We start from the raw sequence: 18,302 nt of genomic DNA, 5'->3' as shown, positions 1-18,302 counted from the left end.
CCACCTAAGCGCCTGGCATCAGCTCCTTATTTTTCCCCTCCCTCCCTGCTCCACCCACCTCATAAAAAACCCTTGTTAATTTATAAATTATTATTTTGGCATATGGCCTCTCCGACGTCTCCCTTCACCCACTTTTCTGTTGTCCGTCCCCCAGGGAGGAGGTCATATGTAGATCCTTGTAATCGTTTCCCTCTTTCCAACCCACCCTCCTTCGACCCTCCCAGTATAACCACTCACACCACTGGTCCTGAAGGGGTCATCCGCCCTGGATTCCCTACATTTCCAGTTCCTATCTGTACCAGTGTACATTCTCTCATCTAGCCAGACTTGCAAGGTAGAATTAGAATCATGTTAGTGGTGGGGGAAGGAAGGAAGTATTTAGGAACTAGAAGAAAGTTGTGTTTCATCATTGCTACATCACATCCTGAATGGTTCGTCTCCTTCCCGAGACCCTACTGTAAGGGGTCTACAAATGGGCTTTGGGTCTCCACTCCTCACTCCCCCACTCATTCACTATGGTAAGATTTTTTTGTTCTGATGATGCCTGATACCTGATCCCTTGACACCTTGTGATCGCATAGGCTGGTGTGCTTCTTCGATGTGGGTATTGTTGCTTCTGAGCTAGATGGCCACTTGTTTACCTTCAAGCCTTTAGGACACCAGACACTATATCTTTTAATAATCAGGCACCATCAGCTTTCTTCACCACATTTGCTTATGCACCCATTAGTCATCAGCGATCCTATCATGAGCACACAATGATATGATTTTTTGTTCTTTGATGCCTGATAATTGATCCCTTCTGCACCTTGTGATCACACAGGCTGGTGTGTTTCTTCCATATGGGCTTTGTTGTTTCTGAGCTAGATGACTGCTTGTTTACCTTCAAGCCTTTAAGACCCCAGACGCTATATCTTTTGATAGCCGGGCACCATCAGCTTTCTTCACCACAATTGTTTATTCACCCTTTATCTTCAGCAGTTGTGTTGGGAAGGTGAGCATCATAGAATGCCAATTTAAATAGAAGAAAATATTTTTGCATTGAGGGAGTACTTGAGCGGAGGCCCAATGTCCTTCTGCTACCTTAATGCTAAACTTATAAATATATGCACATAAACCAGACTGTGAGGATGATGTTCCCTATTAGAGTAGCCAGTCCACAGAGAGGACTACATGGCCGGCTCCACTATGAGACATGACGCCCCTCACTGACCCATAGCCCTACAGGGGACAATACCGGGGGAATTGCGCCTGATCTGATCCCGCCACACGGAGGCAAAACAATAAGGGGGTGCAACAGAACAACAAGGGAACAGAGCAGTGAGGCCCCAGGGAATGCTGAAGGTGGACTTTGAGGCCAGGGTATGGTGCCCCAACAGACTGGACTGGAAAACACTCCTAAAGGCCAACAAATAGTCTTTGAAGTACTATAAGCTTTTCTTGTTTTTGTTTTGTCATTGGTTTGTTGTTGTTGTTTTATTGTATAGTGTTGCTTGGTTTTCTTCGGTCTTGTTTTTGTTCATGTTATTATCTCCGCAGTTCTGTCTAAATAGGATAGGCTAGATAAACAATCTGGAGGAGAAAACAATGGGACCAACAGTTCTTGGGGAACATGGGAGAGGGGGAGGTGGGGGGAAAGGTAATGGTGTTAATAAACCCAGGCACAAGGGCACAACAAGTGATCCAAATTGGTGGTGAGAAGGGTATGGGAGGCCTGGTAGGGCATGGTCAAAGGTAATGTAACAAAGAGGAATTGCTGAAACCCTGGTCGGGACTCAGCATGATAGTGGGTCAGGAGGAAAGTAAAGGGAAATAGAGGAAAGAGCTGGGAGACAAAGGGCATTTATAGAGGTCTAGATAAAGGCATGTGCATATGTAAATATATTTATATATGAGGATGGGGAAATGGATTTCCTATATTCTAAGAGAATTTCTTAAATTTGGCCCTATTGACATTTGGGCTTGGTAATCCTTTTTGTAAGATACTGTCCTATGGATTGTTGAATGTTTACTACCATTCCTACTTCCACCCACTAGATCCCAGTAGCCCTGTACACACACACACCCCTTTGTGATAATAAAAAGTCTCTGTAGACATTTTAGATCTGTTATAATAGATAATAATACCCCAAATTTGGATTCTTGTAAGAAGAGAAAACTTTTGTCGCACAGTTCTGAAAGTTGTAGGTGCCATCAAGTTGGTTCCGGCCCATGCACAACAGAAGGAAACACTCCCAGCCCCATCTCACAATTGTTCTTAGGGTTGAGTTCATTGTTTCAATGACTGTGTCCATCCAGCTTGCTGAGGACCGTCCTCTTTTTCACTGACCCTCTACCAAGCATGATGTCCTTCTCCAGGGACTGGTCTCTCCTGAGAACATGTCCAAAGTATGTGAGACTTAGAAGCTCCTTGGCTCCTAAGGAGCTTTCTGGCCGTACCTCTAAGACATTCTTTTTTTTTTCTTTTCTTTCCTTTTGGGCAGTCCGTGGTCTTTTCAATATTCTTTGTCAACATCATAATTCAAAAGTATTGATTTTTCTTCAGTCTTCCTTTTTCACTGTCCAACTTGTCTAATTAATGTGTTTTAGCTCTTTATCAAAAATTAGATGGCTACGGTTGTAGTTCTGGGTTTTTTATTCTATTCCATTGGTCTTTTTATCTATCATGATACCAGCACCAGCCTCCTTTGATTACCAGGGCTATAAGTAGATTTTAAGCTCTGAGAGTAAAAAGCCTACTTTGTTTTCATTTTTTAATAGTGTTTTTATTTATCCAATGCTTCTTTCCTTTCCATATAAAGTTGGTAATTAGTTTTTCCATGTCTTTGAAAAATTGTGGTGAAAGTTAGATCAGAATTGTGTTGAATTTGCAAATTAATTTTGGTAATATTGACATTTTTCACAATATTTAGTCTGCCCATCCAGAAACATGGGAGCTTATTCCATTTGTGTAAATTTCCTTTGGTTTCTTCGAGTATTCTGCAGCTTTCTTTGTCTAAGTCCTTCGTTTCTCTTTTGCAACATTTATTCCTTAATATTTTATCTTTTGTGTAGGTATTGTAAATGGTATTCTTTTTTTAATAGCATTGTTCTTTTAATGCTATTTTCAGTATCATCATCCTTAATACACAACTGATTTTTGTATGTTGATCTTATAGCCTGCTCATTTCCAAATTTTTCAATTAGTTTGAATCTTTGGGGTCTTCTATATATAGAATTCTGTTATCTGCAAATAAAGAAATTTTTTTCCTTCCTTGCCTATGTGGATACCTTTAATTTTTTTTGATATCTTATGGCTCTAACTAAACTTCCAGAGCAATATTAAATAAAAGTGGTAATAAAGGGCAACCTTGCTTACTTCCTGTTCAAAGAGGAAAGGATTTATTTCTCTCTGTTCAGTGAGATTCAGGCTATAGATTTTACATATATGTCTATTATTATATTGATAATTTTCCCTTCGATACCTATTTTGTTGAGTGTTTTTTTAATCAGGAATGGATGTTGAATTTTATCAAATGCCTTTTCTACACTGATTGACATAATCATATGATTCCTCTCCTTTATTTTATTTATATAATAAATTATAATAATTTTTCTAATATTAAACCATCCTTGCATATTTGGTATGAATACCACTTGATAGTGATATATTATTTTTTTATGCTTAGTTGAATTCTGTTGAGGATCTTAGCATTTATAGTTATTATTCTGTAATTTTTCAATTCTCGTGATGTCTTTGACTGGTTTAAATATCAGAGTTATAGTTGCTTCCAAAAATGAGTTTGGTAGTATATTGTCTACTTGTATATTGTGGGACAGTTGATATTAAGTCTTCCCTAAATGTTTGATAGAATTTCCCAGTGAGACCATCTGGACCCAGACTTTTTGTTGTTGGGTTTTGATTGTTTCTTAATTTTATGATTAGATCTACTTTTCCTCATTTTACAGGTTTGTTGAGGTTTTCTACATCATTCTGTAATTTAGATAAATAACGTATTTATAGAAAGTTATGCATTTCCCACCAAATCTTGTGGTGATGTATATACAACTCTTTAAGAAAGTGATTTAACCAGGGAATTATATGATATGTGAATATTGTACGAAGAAAACTACTAAATAAAAAAGAAACAAGCAAACTTGAGCAATGGTTACCATGGATGAAGAATAAAGAATTGTTGTGTAGGGACCATTGATTTATGCTATTGGTGGTGGAATAATTTGGAAAAGGATAGCAATAATGGTTGTACAACTCAAAGAGTATAATCAATGGCACTGAATTATACATGCAAAAGCTGTGGGGGTGTTAATTAGATTTAAAAAAAAGATATTTTGCTTTGCATAGTTTGTTTTCTTTATTTTTATGTACTTTGGTCCAATAATCTTTTATATAATTTTTTCTCAGCTTTAAAAAACAAAAGAGCAAGTTGCAGATTCTCTTCTGATAACCAATTTGATCTTTTCTTTCTTTCCTGTCTTTTGAATGGCCTTTTGTTTCTTCATGGATTATGTTCTTGATGTCATGCCACAGTTGTGGCAAATTTGTTCTTGAGATGTTCTCACAATTTGGGTGGAATATGCTCAAAGTTATATTTTGTTTCTCCCCGATTGGTTATAATTTTCTTCAACCGGAGTTTACATATGAACAATTGGTGGCCTGTTCCATTGTTGGCCCCTGGCCAGGTTTTGGTTGCTGATATTGAGCTTCTCCCCCGTTTCTTCCCACAGATGTACTCCATTTGATTTTTGTGTGTTTCATAAAAAAAGTATTTGCAATGAAAATGTCCTTGGCCTTACAAAATTCTATCATGTGATCTCCACCCACTTAACTTTCTCACAAAGCCCATATTCTCCAACTACTCTTCCTTCCTCTGTTTCCAAATTTTGCATTCCAATCACCAATCATGATCAATGCAGCTTGATAGCATACTTGATCAAGTTCAGACTGAAGACGTTGGTAGAAGTTTTCAGTGTCCGCATCACTAGCTTCAGTGGTTGGTGCATAACTGTGAATATTGGTATTGGTCAGATTTCCTTGTATATGGATAGAGGTTATCCTAACAAAAATAGCATTGGACTTCAAGAAAGATATCGAAACATCCTTTTAGGAGATGACTGCAACATCATTCCTCTGGTTGTGTCATTCCCGCCATAGTACATCATCTGGAGGTAGTAGTCCAAATTTAAGGTTTTGGCTAGGCCAGCTTCTCTCTGATGGCTCTAGGGAGAGATCCTTCTTGTCTCTCCCAGTTTCTGACAATCCTGGGCATTCTTTGGTTGCATCTGTAATATGACTCTGTCATTACATGGTCCTTTTACTTTTGAATCTCTTTGTTTCTTTCCTCTTTACAGGAAACCGCTCAGATGGGATTAGATTTCACCCTATTCCAGTATAATCTCATGATAAGTTAATTGATAACATCTTCAAAGATGATCTTTTTAGATAAAAACATATTCACAGGGGTTAGATTTTCAACATAAATTTTGTGGGGACATCATTCAGCCCATCACAATTGCCAAATATCCTCTTGGTGGAACAAAATACCCACAAAACCATGACTCTTAAGAAAAATAGCAACTGAGATAGTTAAGCAGCAATGCAGCAAGGGAAGCCTGCTGAGGGAAGGCCACAGTGAGTTTTTAACAAGGATCCACAGCACCCCACTGCACAGGGGTCCCTCACCTCATCCCCACACATAAACACACACACTCTGCTCAGACCACACTGCCTCCATTCTGTCAAGCTTCCTCTCAGCCACCTGGAGATTTTTAAAATGTTAAGCTCTTCTTGGGAAGCTCTTTCCCATATATGCGTCATGGGTGTAGTTAGTTGTTGTTGAATTGCCTCCAACCCATGACAACACCATACACATCAAAACAAAAAATTGCCTAGTCCTCTACCATCCATGATTGTTAACATCTTTGAGTACATTGTTGTGGCTGCTGGTTCGTATCTCTCAACTTAGAAGGCTAATCCTCAGAACCATAACAGACACTATTCTGCTGTGGTCCATGACGTTCTCAGTGACTAATTTTCAAAAGTAGATTCCCCGCTCTTTCTTAATGGTCTGGCTTAGTCTGCACACGCTGCTGAAACCTGTCTCCTGGGTGACCCTGCTGGTGTTGGAAATACTGGAAGTTCAAATGCCATCTTCTCATACAGCATCTTCACTCACCCCCACCCCTCCTCTCACATCCTGTTTTATTGGCTTTTTATTATTCCTATCATTTACTGAGATTGCCTTGTTTATAGTTTATTGATTATTAGTCTATCTGCCCTGTAGGATGTAAGCTCTGTATGAATGCAGAGTATCTGTCATGCTCACCTCTGGAGAGCCAGCTTTTCAATCGTGCCCGGTGCCTACGACGAGAGTCTGTTACTATTGGGAGAAGAGAAGGCTTGATCCTGCCTGTAGCTCACTTTGTGAAGAAGTCAGAAGCTGTTGATGCCCCACCCATATGCCCTCAGCACTCATCATTCCAGGGCAGGCCAGCTGACTCCTTATTGCCATGGAGGGTGCTTAAGCCAAGCTCAGGGTAGATTGGGGCTAGGTGGAGTACTCACTCCCAGCAATGAATAAAGGGATATATATATAAAAATCTGTCATCAAGTCAATTCTAACTCTTGGTGACCCTGAAGGATATGGTGAGACTTCCCCTGTGGGCTTCCTAGACTGGAGTGTGCATGTGTGTGTGTGTGTGTATGTACATACATATGCCAGCCCCTTCACCAGTACATGCGGGCATCTCTGAGGTGTGTTTCACATAGTCTCACAGAGGTCTTGAGGGGTGAACTTGACTTTCCCACGGCAACCACCTGCTCTTGAGCACACTCTAGATTGGCAGCTTTTTCTTCTCTGCCTTTCTCCTTCCACCCTCTGCTGATCCTTTCTGGGAACATTGTTTTCCCAGGACAGCTGTAACAAACTGCCACAAACTTGGTGGCATAAAATGACAAACATCCTATCATAGTTCCCTTTTATGTCCCAGCTGATGGCCTTTTATTTAAATAAAAAAATTCTTGATCCTCCTTTCAGAAGTAGGAAGTTTGACATAAGGGCTGATGAACAAGTATTAAAGATCTGAGAGGCCATGAATTAAAATAATGTTGTTAGTGTCATAGAGTTGGTTCTGACCGATAGCCCAGCCACAATAGGAGAGCGCAAATTACAAGAATAGTTAGTTTGGCCTCTTCTGTTAGATTTGCCTATAAAAGAACAGTGAGATGATCTGACTTTAAAAATCAGTTCCTTCGAAAACCTTGTGTTGAGGAATTGTGAGAGGGGGTGGGAGGTAGGTGGAATGGCTGAATCTGCTTTGGAAATTCTGTTCCCCCACTTAGCATTCTTCCCCAAACCATTTTTGGAGGAGACAGTTTATCCACCTCCACAGAGCTGCTTTCAGAGTAAGCGCCCAGGTCACTACCCGCAACCTGTGAGTCATGTATTCTCACTTCACAAGGTGCAAACACAGAGCGGCTTTATCGACATTTTCCAAAGGTCTCCCGTGATTCTCATGCTGGCTTTGCTCGCTTACTGTGGAAAATTCTTGGGGTACAACTGGAAGAGCTTCCCTTCCTGTGTGGGCTCAAATCCCATCTTCTCCAGCATCTCTGGAACGTTCTTTTTCGATTGCGGGGGCAGCCGTTTGCCGGAAGAGCTCCTTAGCTGCCAGGGATGCCAAGGCTCTCCTGGACGCGGTACTTCACGCAGGGGTTGAGCTTGAAGCCCCTGAGGTCTGCGATCACGAACTTGGGAACCTTGATGACCACACACTTGTGGCCGGTGCGTAAGGTCACCTTGGCATTCCTTGGCTTGCAGACACATTGCGCTGTTCTCTGCTCTGTCGCTCCTCCTCTCAGTGTCTTCTCTCCCCTCCTATAAGACACTTACCATTTGACCTAGGGCCTAAGTAGGTAATTCAAGGAGACCTAGGAGGACAGTGGGCTAAGTTTTAGGCTGCTAACTGCAATGTCAGTGATTTGAGTTCCCTGGAAGCTTCATAGAAAAAGCATTGAAGCAGTGTGCTCTATTGGCTTTTACAGTCTCAGAAACCCTGGGGCAAGGTTCTGTTCTGTCCTACAGGGTTGCTATGAGATGAAATGGACACGATATCATTCAGTATGATGTACGTAATCCAGAACGAATCCATCACAAAATCCTTCATCGTATCTGCGGACTGTTTTTCCATGTAAGGCTACATTCACAAGTTCTGAGGATTTGGATGTGGGCAGAGTCTTTTGGAGTGGGGGTAGAGGGTAGCACCATTTTAGCCCAGACACTGCCCTAATAAACTACTCCTCAAATCTCAGGGTTGGTTTCTGAAGGTCCCAGTCCGAGCCTTGCTTTCCTCATTTTTAAGGCCAGTCAATGGCCTTGATGGCATTCTGATCTTTCAGCTCTGAGCATCCGCGGTGAGTGGGTTTCCAGTGGCTCCTTGGCCCCTGGCCGGGCGGAGAGGGGCGGGTGAATAGGCACAGGGGCCCCGCCAGGTGGCAGCAAGGGGCCGGCACCCAGCAGTTCACTTGGCTCCCTGGAAGAATTCCAGCCTGGCAGCAGTTGCCCACCGCTCAAACAAAGAGGCATGTGATCAAGTGGTGTTGTGGTGGGATGATTCTCACCATCTGGAGTGCCAGGAAAAAATGTAATTATCATTTGTTTCTAAATACAAAGGAAGTGTTTAAAGGCAAAACATCCCAACAGGAATAGCTTTACTTCTGGGAGCTTGGCTGGGATGCAGGCCTCCTTTACATGTGGATCTGAGGGAGGCAGGGCAGCGACGGGGATTCCCGGGTGTTGTTCAGGAAAGGGGGAACCCAAACCAGTGGCCATTGGGTCGAGATCCCATTTCAGGCGAACTGCACTCCATAGGGCTTGCAGGGCTGTGACTTTTGGAAGTAGATGACTCGGACTTTCTTCTGCGACACAAACGACCCACCTTCTGGTCAGTAGCTAGTGTGTAAACCAGCACCCAGGAACCCAGTGGAACACACTAATTGCGACTGTTGGTTCCTTTCCCACAGCTCAGTGGACTGCTCCAAGTGTGTGTGCGCACAGGAACGGAGACCCAAGCCAAATTCACCTCCGTGGAGCTGCTCAGAGAGTATATTTCAGTAAGGAATTGGGCTATGAGAAAGGGGGCACAACTTACCATGCAGAATTTATGCAAATATTTGGCATTTTTATATGTGAAAGGAATCTTGAAAATTAAAAAAAAATAGTGTGACCACATCACTTTTCTTCTTAAGAATTCTTCACATGACAATCTGAAGTTCTTATCATGGAAGATGAGTTTCTTAGCAATTTTTTGTGCACAGAAAGACAATTCTTATTTGACTTAACTGAAATGGTAAATTTTAAAGAAGTTTAATTCTTTTCTATAAACTTTTATGCTCAGTTCATAAATTCTACTATTATTTGAAAAGCTGTCTAGCCAATTGTAGCCAGTATATTTAAGGGCCTCTGAATAATGCTTAGCTCCATCTATAAACTTTAATTAAATACTTTCATATATTTTAAACTGCATTTAAATGTAACACATTTAATTTCCTTTTTAGGTTCCTCAATTATCTGATTTAACAAACCAACTTTGCTAAGGTTGTACAAATCTAATAAATTAAGCTTTGAAATATGGTGAGCTTTATGCTTTCATCAATATTCCAAGGCTGTATATAAACAGTAAACTTTCAACTTAAAAACAGGTTTAAGTCAATCATTCTTTATATAGTTCAATTTATAATCACAATCCCAAATTTTCTTACTATTGCAAATAGTTAAGACTCCTACCATGCAGATTTCTTCAACTGCTCCTTCTATATGACTGTTACAGTCTGGCATCTTGTATTCTTAATTCTGAATCTGAGTTAGAAATACTCCCTAGGGATACAATCATTTTCTGAGTTCGTCAAAGTTGCTTATTAACCAGAGATTTGAGATAGCCAGCCCCCATAGTTCTTGTCACTAACAAGGACTTCTTCATAACTTAAGAGGAGGACTTTTTTTTTTTTTAACTCAGCTAAGCTGCTATACGCCTTAGTTGGGCTTGATCTTTCTTGGGCCTTTAGGAAATGCTAATGCTTCTCATGCAGCTCTGAAGACCTCTGAACTTAGAATCCTGCATTCTTGTCATCTTTCTATTTTAGTTCCATGGTGACTCTTTGTTGGTGCTTCTGTTAACTGCTGTCCAGTTGACCTCTAACTCATGGTAACCCTGTGAGCATTGACCTCCTGTGATCCAGAGGGCTTTTCCTTCATTTCCAGGTCTGTCTTCCAGGTCTATATATGAAACCTGTTCAGCATCGGCAATATACAAGCCTCTAATGACAAATAGATTGCCACTGGTTCTTATAAGGTACATTAGCCAGGAATTAAAACCTGGGTCTCCCAAGTGGAAGAAAAGAATTCTACCAACAGCCCCTTGATGACTCTTACAGATACAGAAATTATGTATCATTGAATTCTGAAAATCTGAAGACTTGATCTGGAATTATCACTCAGCTTCAGCATCACACTGCTGACTCCAGGCCCACCAGCCCAGTGTGCCATGTGACTTGGCTGTTTTTATAAATCATCTATTACTCTGTCCACAAAGCTCTAACCACACAACTTTTTTTTTCTTCCGCTAGTCACCTAAGTTTGTTCTGAACATTGTTGTTGTTAGCTCCTGTCCAGTTGGCCTCTTAGTCATGGTGACACATTGCCCAAAGGACTGTTGAAACCCACAAGGTATCCATTGATGGCCAGGCCTTTCTTCCTAGTCCACCCTAGCCTGGAAGCTCCTTTGAAATCTGCTCAGCATCCGCAACATGCAAGCTTCCACGGGCTTTAAGTCTTGTAGTCGACATCTTCACTTATTCCAGGCTCAGCATGAATTCCACTTTCCCCTAAAAGCCTTCCTTGGACCCTTCCATCCACCTGATAAATCATACTCTATTATATTATTCTGTGGTCTTCATTTCTGAAAAGGTTATTGTTTATTATCTGACTTTCCATGGGTGTGTGAGTTCCTTGCGTGCAGGGTCCTCATTGGTCTAGTTCACCACCAGTGAGTTCCAAGGACTGGAATTGTGTAAATGAGTCAAGGTATAAAGTGAGTAAGCAAGTGAATGGTGTTGATCTATCGTACACGACTTTGCTTTTCAGACTTGTGTTCCTGAATGCACTCACCCCCTCAGAGTGGAAGCCTGTCCCAAGGACTGGCCCAGCCAGGGCGAGATAACATTCAAAGACTATCAGATGAGATACAGAGACAATACTCCCCTTGTCCTCAGCGGGCTGAACCTGAACATCCAGAGCGGGCAGACGGTTGGGATTGTTGGAAGAACAGGTTCTGGTAAGGACTAGCTCTGTTTTTGTGTCTCTCCGTTGATTCCTTTGAATTCCGCTGGATATGCTAATTAAGTCCCACCAGAGGGTGATGCATCTATGTGGTGGAGGATGTTTGTTTATTTTTTCTCCTTTCAGATCTTTCTACTGTAAATTAGTATTTCAGGTTGAATGGGTGTACAGCACTAGAAGCAAGTACACACCAGTTTTTGACTTAATTAAATGAGAATCATTCCTGCTTAACAAGGCCCTGAGGATGAGTAGGGTACTAGAGGCCCCTGCAGTGGTGGGGAGGTTGAGTGCACTAGAGCTGCCAGGTGCACGTTACAGGAGGACTGCTTGTCTGCACAGCCTTCGAAGACAATATTGCTTCTATTGCAATAAAACTTCTCTTAATTAAAAGCCTGGATATGATGGAAATATACGTTGGTGCTTGATTTGCCATTTTTGCTTTTATTGTCCCCAGGAAAGTCATCCTTAGGAATGGCCTTGTTTCGCCTGGTGGAGCCAGCCAGTGGTACCATCTTCATTGATGAAGTGGATATCTGTACCATAGGTCTGGAAGACCTCAGAACAAAGCTGACTGTGATCCCCCAGGATCCCGTCCTGTTTGTAGGTACAGTAAGGTAGCTGTTCTTTATCATTGTGCAATCCTATGTGTGTATAGTGAAATCATAAGGACGTGAAGCTCCTGGTGAGGCTCGGTGAAGGCATGGCTGGCCTGGGGCTGTTTGACCTGAGGGAAGCAGATTCCCAAGGTGCTCAGAAGCCCTGCAGACGTCAGATTCTGAAAGGGGCCTGGAAGGAGAAGGCATCAGGACTTCAAGCACTACTTGTATGTTATAATTTATATTGTTCATACATGATAAGCAAGATGCTTATATGTAGGGCAAACAGATGTCCTGGTTTTCCCCGAATCCTGGCTTCTACCTGTGCTCCACTATCCCATCTGATTTTTCAGTGGCCCCTTTCAAAAGTGCCCAAGTTTGTACATGAAATGAATGGCTCGATACTACTGCTGGGTAGCACATGAATTAAGTTCCACTAAGGAGTGAACTGTTAGTCTGCCTGTCTACTACCAAAAGGATGGACGTTCTAGTCCACCCTGAGGCACCTTGGAAGAAAGGCTGGAAATCCATTTTCGGAAGAATTACTGTAGAAAACCCTGCGATGCACACTTCTACTCTCCATAGTTGAAGTCTGAATTGACTCAATGGCAACTGGTTGCAGAGTAAATAGAAGCTGGGAAGAATTATAAGAACACTAGAATTGTAACTTCTGGGGATTCAAGATCTAAGCTCTGAGCACAAAGGGGAAAACCACAGAATTAAATTAAAAATGGGAAATCCCATCAGAAGACACCACCCTCAAATTTATTCTAGAGTTTTTCAATTAGTTTACTGCAGCGACTTTTTCCCCCTTTTAGTGGCAGACAATGTAGGAGAGCTCTATTTGAAATCGTCCAAGAAAAGTACAATATGCATTCATGAAACTCTAGAATTCCACTCTCCATACCCAGCCTTTGCAAGTTTCTAGGAATTGTAGATTCACCTTTTGCACCACACAAGATCACTCTGAATGTGGAGTAAATAGAACGGCAGGTTTAATTATTCTTTCCATAAAGAGCAAGAGGGGATGCATATGTGCCAGGTAAAATCCACATTGGAGGCAGTTAGGGTTCAGTGGTTCCTTCCATGAAGTAGACTTGTTTTGATTTTTCCAGCCAATGCACTTCATGTGCTGCCACCACCCATCTGTCAGTGGAAGCCCGCATGCTGATATGACGCTGAGCAGGATTCAAAGGAGCTTCCAGACCAAGATGGACTAGGAAAAAAGGCCCCGTGATCTAATTCCAAAAATCAGCCATTGAAAACCTCATGTATTACAATAATTTCATCCCATTAGTCATGGCGTCCCATGAATTAGGGGAAACTTGAGCAGCTAACAACAAAAACCAAAACCTATTTTGCGGCACACGGCAGAGGAAAGGTCCAGGTGTGTCTTGTAGGCAGCATTGCGCATGCCTTTGTGGTTTCTGCTTGGTCGTGATCTTGGGAGTCCTCATTATTGTAGGCTGAGGTTAGTTTTTACTGGGTTGTTGTCCTGAGAGGACACAACTTGTCAAGCTGCAGGGCCATTATAGACCACGTCCCATTTCCTCACATGTTGCGTAAAATGTGCTCCCCAGACTCTCAACCACCGAAATTCAGCCCCTGTTCTTTCCTTCATTGCAGGTACAACCTGGATCCTTTTGAGAGTCACACTGACAAGATGCTCTGGCAGGTTCTGGAGAGAACTTTCATGAGAGACACAGTATGTTTCTGGGGCTTCCCAGATAGCGTTAGCTACCTGGCTCAGGTTTTAATTTCACAAGCACTTTTCCCAGCAGGTTTGACCAGGTTTTGTTTTGGGCACCATTCAAGGCAGTTAATACAGAAGCTCCTGCTTTACTCGCTGTTATGGAAAGCAACAATAGATACCATTGATTAATTAAGCCTTTGAGATGATCCAGCTCAGATCTCTATGTTAATCATCCTACTTGATCTTTATTAGAACCCTCTGAGGTGAGTGTTGTTCCCCCAGTTGTGTAGATGTAGAAATGAAGGTTCAGACAGGGAAGTAACCTATCCAGACTACCAAGACTAGTGAGTGGCAAATGTTGTTGTTGCTGCCAGGTAACATTGAGTTAGCTCCAACCCACAGCGACCCTGTGCACAGCAGAATGAAACACTGCGCGGTCCTGCAGCATCCTCACAATAGTTCCTATGCCTGAGCCCATTGGTGCAGCCACTGTGTCCATCCAGCTCAAGGGCCTTTCTCTTTTTTGCCACTCCGCCACTTTACCAAACATAATGTCCTTCAGGGACTAGTCGCTCCTGACAGTATGTCCAAAGTACGTAAGATGCAGTTTTGCCATCCTTGCCTCAAAGGAGCACTCGGACCTACTTCTTCCCATACAGATCAGCTTGTCCTTTTAGCAGTCCATGTAACTTCCATATTTTTCTCCAGCCCCACAATTCAAATGCATCTGTTCTTCTATGGCCTTCCTTACTCAATGTCCAGTTTTTCACATGCATATGACACCATAGAGCGTACCATGGCTTAGGTCAGGCACACCTCGGTTCTCAAAGTAACATCCTTGCTCTTCAGCACTCTAAAGAGGTCTTAGGTAGCAGATTTACCTAATTCAACTTATCTTTTGATCTCTTCACTGCCACTTCCATGAACATTGATTGTGGATCCAAGTAAGACAAAATCCTTGACAACCTCAACATTTTCTCCATTAAGCATGATGCCACCTAGTGGTCCAGTTGTGAGGATTTTAGTCTTGCTCACCTTGAGTTGGAATCCGTACTGCAGGCTACAATCCTTCATCTTCATTAGTGTGCGCTTCAACTCGTCCTCACTTTGGGCCAGCAAGGTGGCAGATAGGAGATCCAAATCCAAGACCATTTCACTCTGGAACAGATGGTGTGTACTACTGCTTTGCCAGTGGCCTCACCTGCTTATCCAAGAGATGCTCCAGAAAGGTGAGACGGATGGCAGGGTCCAGAAGTGTTGGCTGTGGCTAGTTGGAGTCTACTGAGCCATCCGTGAAAGAGGACTCTGGGCCTGTAAGAGTCCCAGCTCCAGATGGGGTCAGCACATGAGTATGGGCACCACTTCAGCCCAGAAGGAGTCTTACTCCCTGTCTACACACCAAATGAACATTTCCCAAAGCCACTTTGACTTGATGACTAATTATTCTTCTTCCGCGTTTACCAGAAAATGTGCCCCTCCCATTCCTTTTTTTTTTCTTCATGGAAACAAGGGCCCTGAAAGCAGTCTGCACTTGATTGTGAGTCCTTTGGGGCCATATGTGGATGCTTTGTGCATGATTTGTACTCTTAGGCAGGATGTCTTCAGGGTTCTATGAATCATACTGAGATTTTAAATTATTACTGTCCGCCTCCTCCTTGGTCTTTCCCTGGTGCCTGTTTGCAATATTGGAATGATTGTTATTTTGCATTTTCTTTTCTACAGTAAAATAAAGCAAGCTTATAAATGCAAGAGGAAGGGGGCAATCAATATAGGCAATGCAGGACAATTTTATAGATCATCAGCATAAATGTGGCATTTTCTGTGTTTTATAGATAATGAAACTCCCCGAAAAATTACAGGCGGAAGTCACAGAAAATGGAGAAAACTTCTCAGTAGGGGAACGTCAGCTGCTTTGTATGGCCAGAGCACTTCTCCGCAATTCAAAGGTAAAGAACCAGCATGGAAAATAGATTGCTCAAATTTTGGAGATCTCCCGTAGCGCCACTCCATCCAGGGGGTAGAACTACACATTTGTCTTTCAGCAAAGAAAGAGCAATTGGGCCATTTAAAAACCAATCGCTTTTTCTTAAGACAGAGTTTTGAGGGGTGAAAATTGAAAAATAACAACCATTTACAATAGCACCTTCTTCCTCTAAACCCCCCCCCACCCCCAATGGAGAGCTTGCTTTTAGGTATTCTGTCTGTTCTCCTAAGTGGTTTGAGCTTGAAAAGTTGGTCTCTCAACTTTTCCCATTGTCCTCGAGCAATCTTGAAGCCTTATAAACAGTACTCAGAACACTGAAGGCCTGGTGGCCTTATCAGGATGTCAGGTTATCAGAATTTTAAAATTTGTGATTTTCTAAGTGACTTAGTCACCCTTACTGGCTTAGAGCAAAAAACCTGATATTTCTTTTAAAAATCTCACCCTGAGTCCTCATGGCATGGGAACGCATTATGTGTTCATAAGCTTGGTAATGGCAGGGGGAAGGGAACCAGGAATCATTTAGTCCCTACTGTGAAGTGGTAGAAACCAAAGAGTTTATGCTCATAACATGGCATGGACCCTTTTACAGCTGAGAACCTTTGGCATGGTGGAGATAGTACGAGTCAAACAGAATTTGGGCCTGAATTGAAACTCGCACTGTGGTGGTCTGACCAATAGCCTTTCCCAAAATGTCTACATTAAGATGGTGAAACCTGTGAGTATGTCACCCTGAGTGGAAAAAGGGACTTTTCAGATGTGATTCAGGATCTTGATGGGGAGATTACCTTGGATTTCTCAGGTATAATCACAAGGGGCCTTATGAGAGGAGAGTAAGAGAGTCAGAGAGAAGGAGCTGTAACAGTGGAAATAGATGCAGAGTAAAACGAGGGAGGGCCTATTAGCCAAGGAGCCTCTATAAACTGCCTAGAGCCTCAAAAAGGAATGCACCTCTGCTCACCCCTTGATTTTAGCCCCTTTACACCAATTTTGAACGTCTTCCTTCCGGAATTGTAGCGTCATGGAGAAAAGGCCTGCAAAGGTGCTAACTTGTCAAAGAAGGAAAACTGAAATGTGTTCCACTAAGAGAGAAGTGGTAAGACTGCATCCAGAAAAGCCGGCGAGATCCATAAAAGCAAAGAAGGCCTCTCAAGCTCTGGTTCTTACAGGTTTTACTGTAAATTTGTGTTGTTTTAAGCCACTAAGTCAGCGGCAGTTTTTTGCAGTGGCCGTAGGAGACGAATGAAGTCCCATTTGGATTCCTCCTGTTGTTGAAGCTAAGTCTTGTGAGCACAGTGGATGAAGCTTGCAGCCTATTTGCTTCTTCCAGTGTATAGGGTTGCACTAAACCACTTAAAACGAAAACTGAAACTGCATACCCTTGTTCTTGCAGGAGGTCTCCTGGAAGGAAATGAAGGTGGGAGAGCGTGGCTTATTTTTTCCCTTCTGATTTCTTGAAATTAATACTTAGCTCATTACTTTGCAGGCTTTCTTATTTGTAAGTAAACCAACAAAGCAAATCCACTGCGTCAAGTTGCTGCAGGCTCACAGCGCCCCGGTAGCGGAGCGGAGCAGAACTGCCGACGCCGTTTGCAAGGGTGTCATCCTTCAGGAATCAGACTACAGTGGTCTTCTGCTGTGACGGACTGATGGGTCCAAACTGCTGGTCTTTTAGTTGCCAGTAGAGCGCTTTAATCTCTGTACCCCGGCGATCTTTCCTTTTAAAGTAGATAAAACTAAAGCTATAAACATCCCTCTTGGCACTGCATTGGCTTGGTGTGACCTTTACCCCATTTCCCCCTCAACAGATCATTCTCCTTGATGAAGCTACTGCCTCCATGGACTCCAAGACAGATAGCCTTGTTCAGAGCACCATCAAGGATTCCTTCAAAGGCTGTACCGTGCTAACCATTGCCCATCGCTTAAATACTGTTCTCAACTGTGACCGTGTCCTGGTCATGGAAAATGGCAAGGTGAAAGAGGATCTGGTGGTCCCCCTCCCTGGAGATGTCACATGGTTTGGTCTTTATTACCGTGGGTGGAAATTTCCTGACAACTTCTGTTCTTCTTCTCTGCCTTTCAGGTGGCTGAGTTTGACAAACCTGAAGTCTTAGCTGAGAATCCAGATTCTGCATTCGCGATGTTACTGGCAGCAGAAAACAAAACCAGATAACAAGCCCGATGGGTGTCACATCTTATGATTTACAGGAGGAGGATGTGTGTGAAGAGTAAGTTGAGTGTGCAGGAGGAAGGCTATCCCTTCAGGAGACAGCCCTGACACATCCTTCTTCCCACCCCACCGATCCCAGGCTGAGCTAGTGCCGAAATGATTTCCCCTGCCTTGTCCAGCTGCCTCCTGGCGTGCTGGGGATTGATTCTAGATGGCAGACAAAGTGAGTGGATTGAAAGCTGCCTCTTACCTCCTAAATCCCCAAAGGGTGTCATATGTCCCTGTCAAACCATCTCAGGACCTTAAAGAGAAAGGGAAATGTCTAGACAGGACTTTGAAAGAGTCTCTTGCTTTGTGATCAGATGGGGAAAGACCTGTTTTCTTTTCCTTGACTCTTACTCACTTTTATTGTTCCTGGGTGACAAGCAGTAACTACACAGATCTGTAGCATGGAAAATGAATTGTAGTGCTTGACTATATATATGCTTGACTATATATATACACTTGAATTATATATATGTATATATAC

The 18,302-nt window shown here is 42.5% G+C and overlaps 1 protein-coding gene across 5 annotated transcripts in view; it reads left to right on the top strand.

Moving 5' to 3' along the window:
* Nucleotides 1-18,077, top strand: part of ABCC12 (ATP binding cassette subfamily C member 12) — a 96,416-nt gene extending 78,339 nt beyond the window's left edge. For 4 of the 5 annotated variants that reach the window (XM_075536381.1, XM_075536378.1, XM_075536380.1 and 1 more), the window contains 7 exons: nt 9,020-9,109; nt 11,139-11,328; nt 11,788-11,947; nt 13,556-13,634; nt 15,455-15,568; nt 17,412-17,576; nt 17,687-18,077. In XM_075536381.1, the coding sequence (XP_075392496.1) occupies nt 9,020-9,109; nt 11,139-11,328; nt 11,788-11,947; nt 13,556-13,634; nt 15,455-15,568; nt 17,412-17,576; nt 17,687-17,776 (888 nt within the window). In that variant the 3' untranslated portion in view covers nt 17,777-18,077. The remainder of the gene's footprint in view (nt 1-9,019; nt 9,110-11,138; nt 11,329-11,787; nt 11,948-13,555; nt 13,635-15,454; nt 15,569-17,411; nt 17,577-17,686) is intronic. The other variant, XM_075536382.1, reaches the window with a different exon arrangement.
* Nucleotides 18,078-18,302: the final 225 nt, after the last annotated feature.

Source organism: Tenrec ecaudatus, chromosome 18, assembly GCF_050624435.1.
Source record: "Tenrec ecaudatus isolate mTenEca1 chromosome 18, mTenEca1.hap1, whole genome shotgun sequence".
In the NCBI taxonomy this organism is placed as follows: Eukaryota; Metazoa; Chordata; class Mammalia; order Afrosoricida; family Tenrecidae; genus Tenrec; species Tenrec ecaudatus.
The sequence above is the reverse complement of the archived record's forward strand: the minus strand, read 5'-3'. Positions and strand labels throughout refer to the sequence as shown.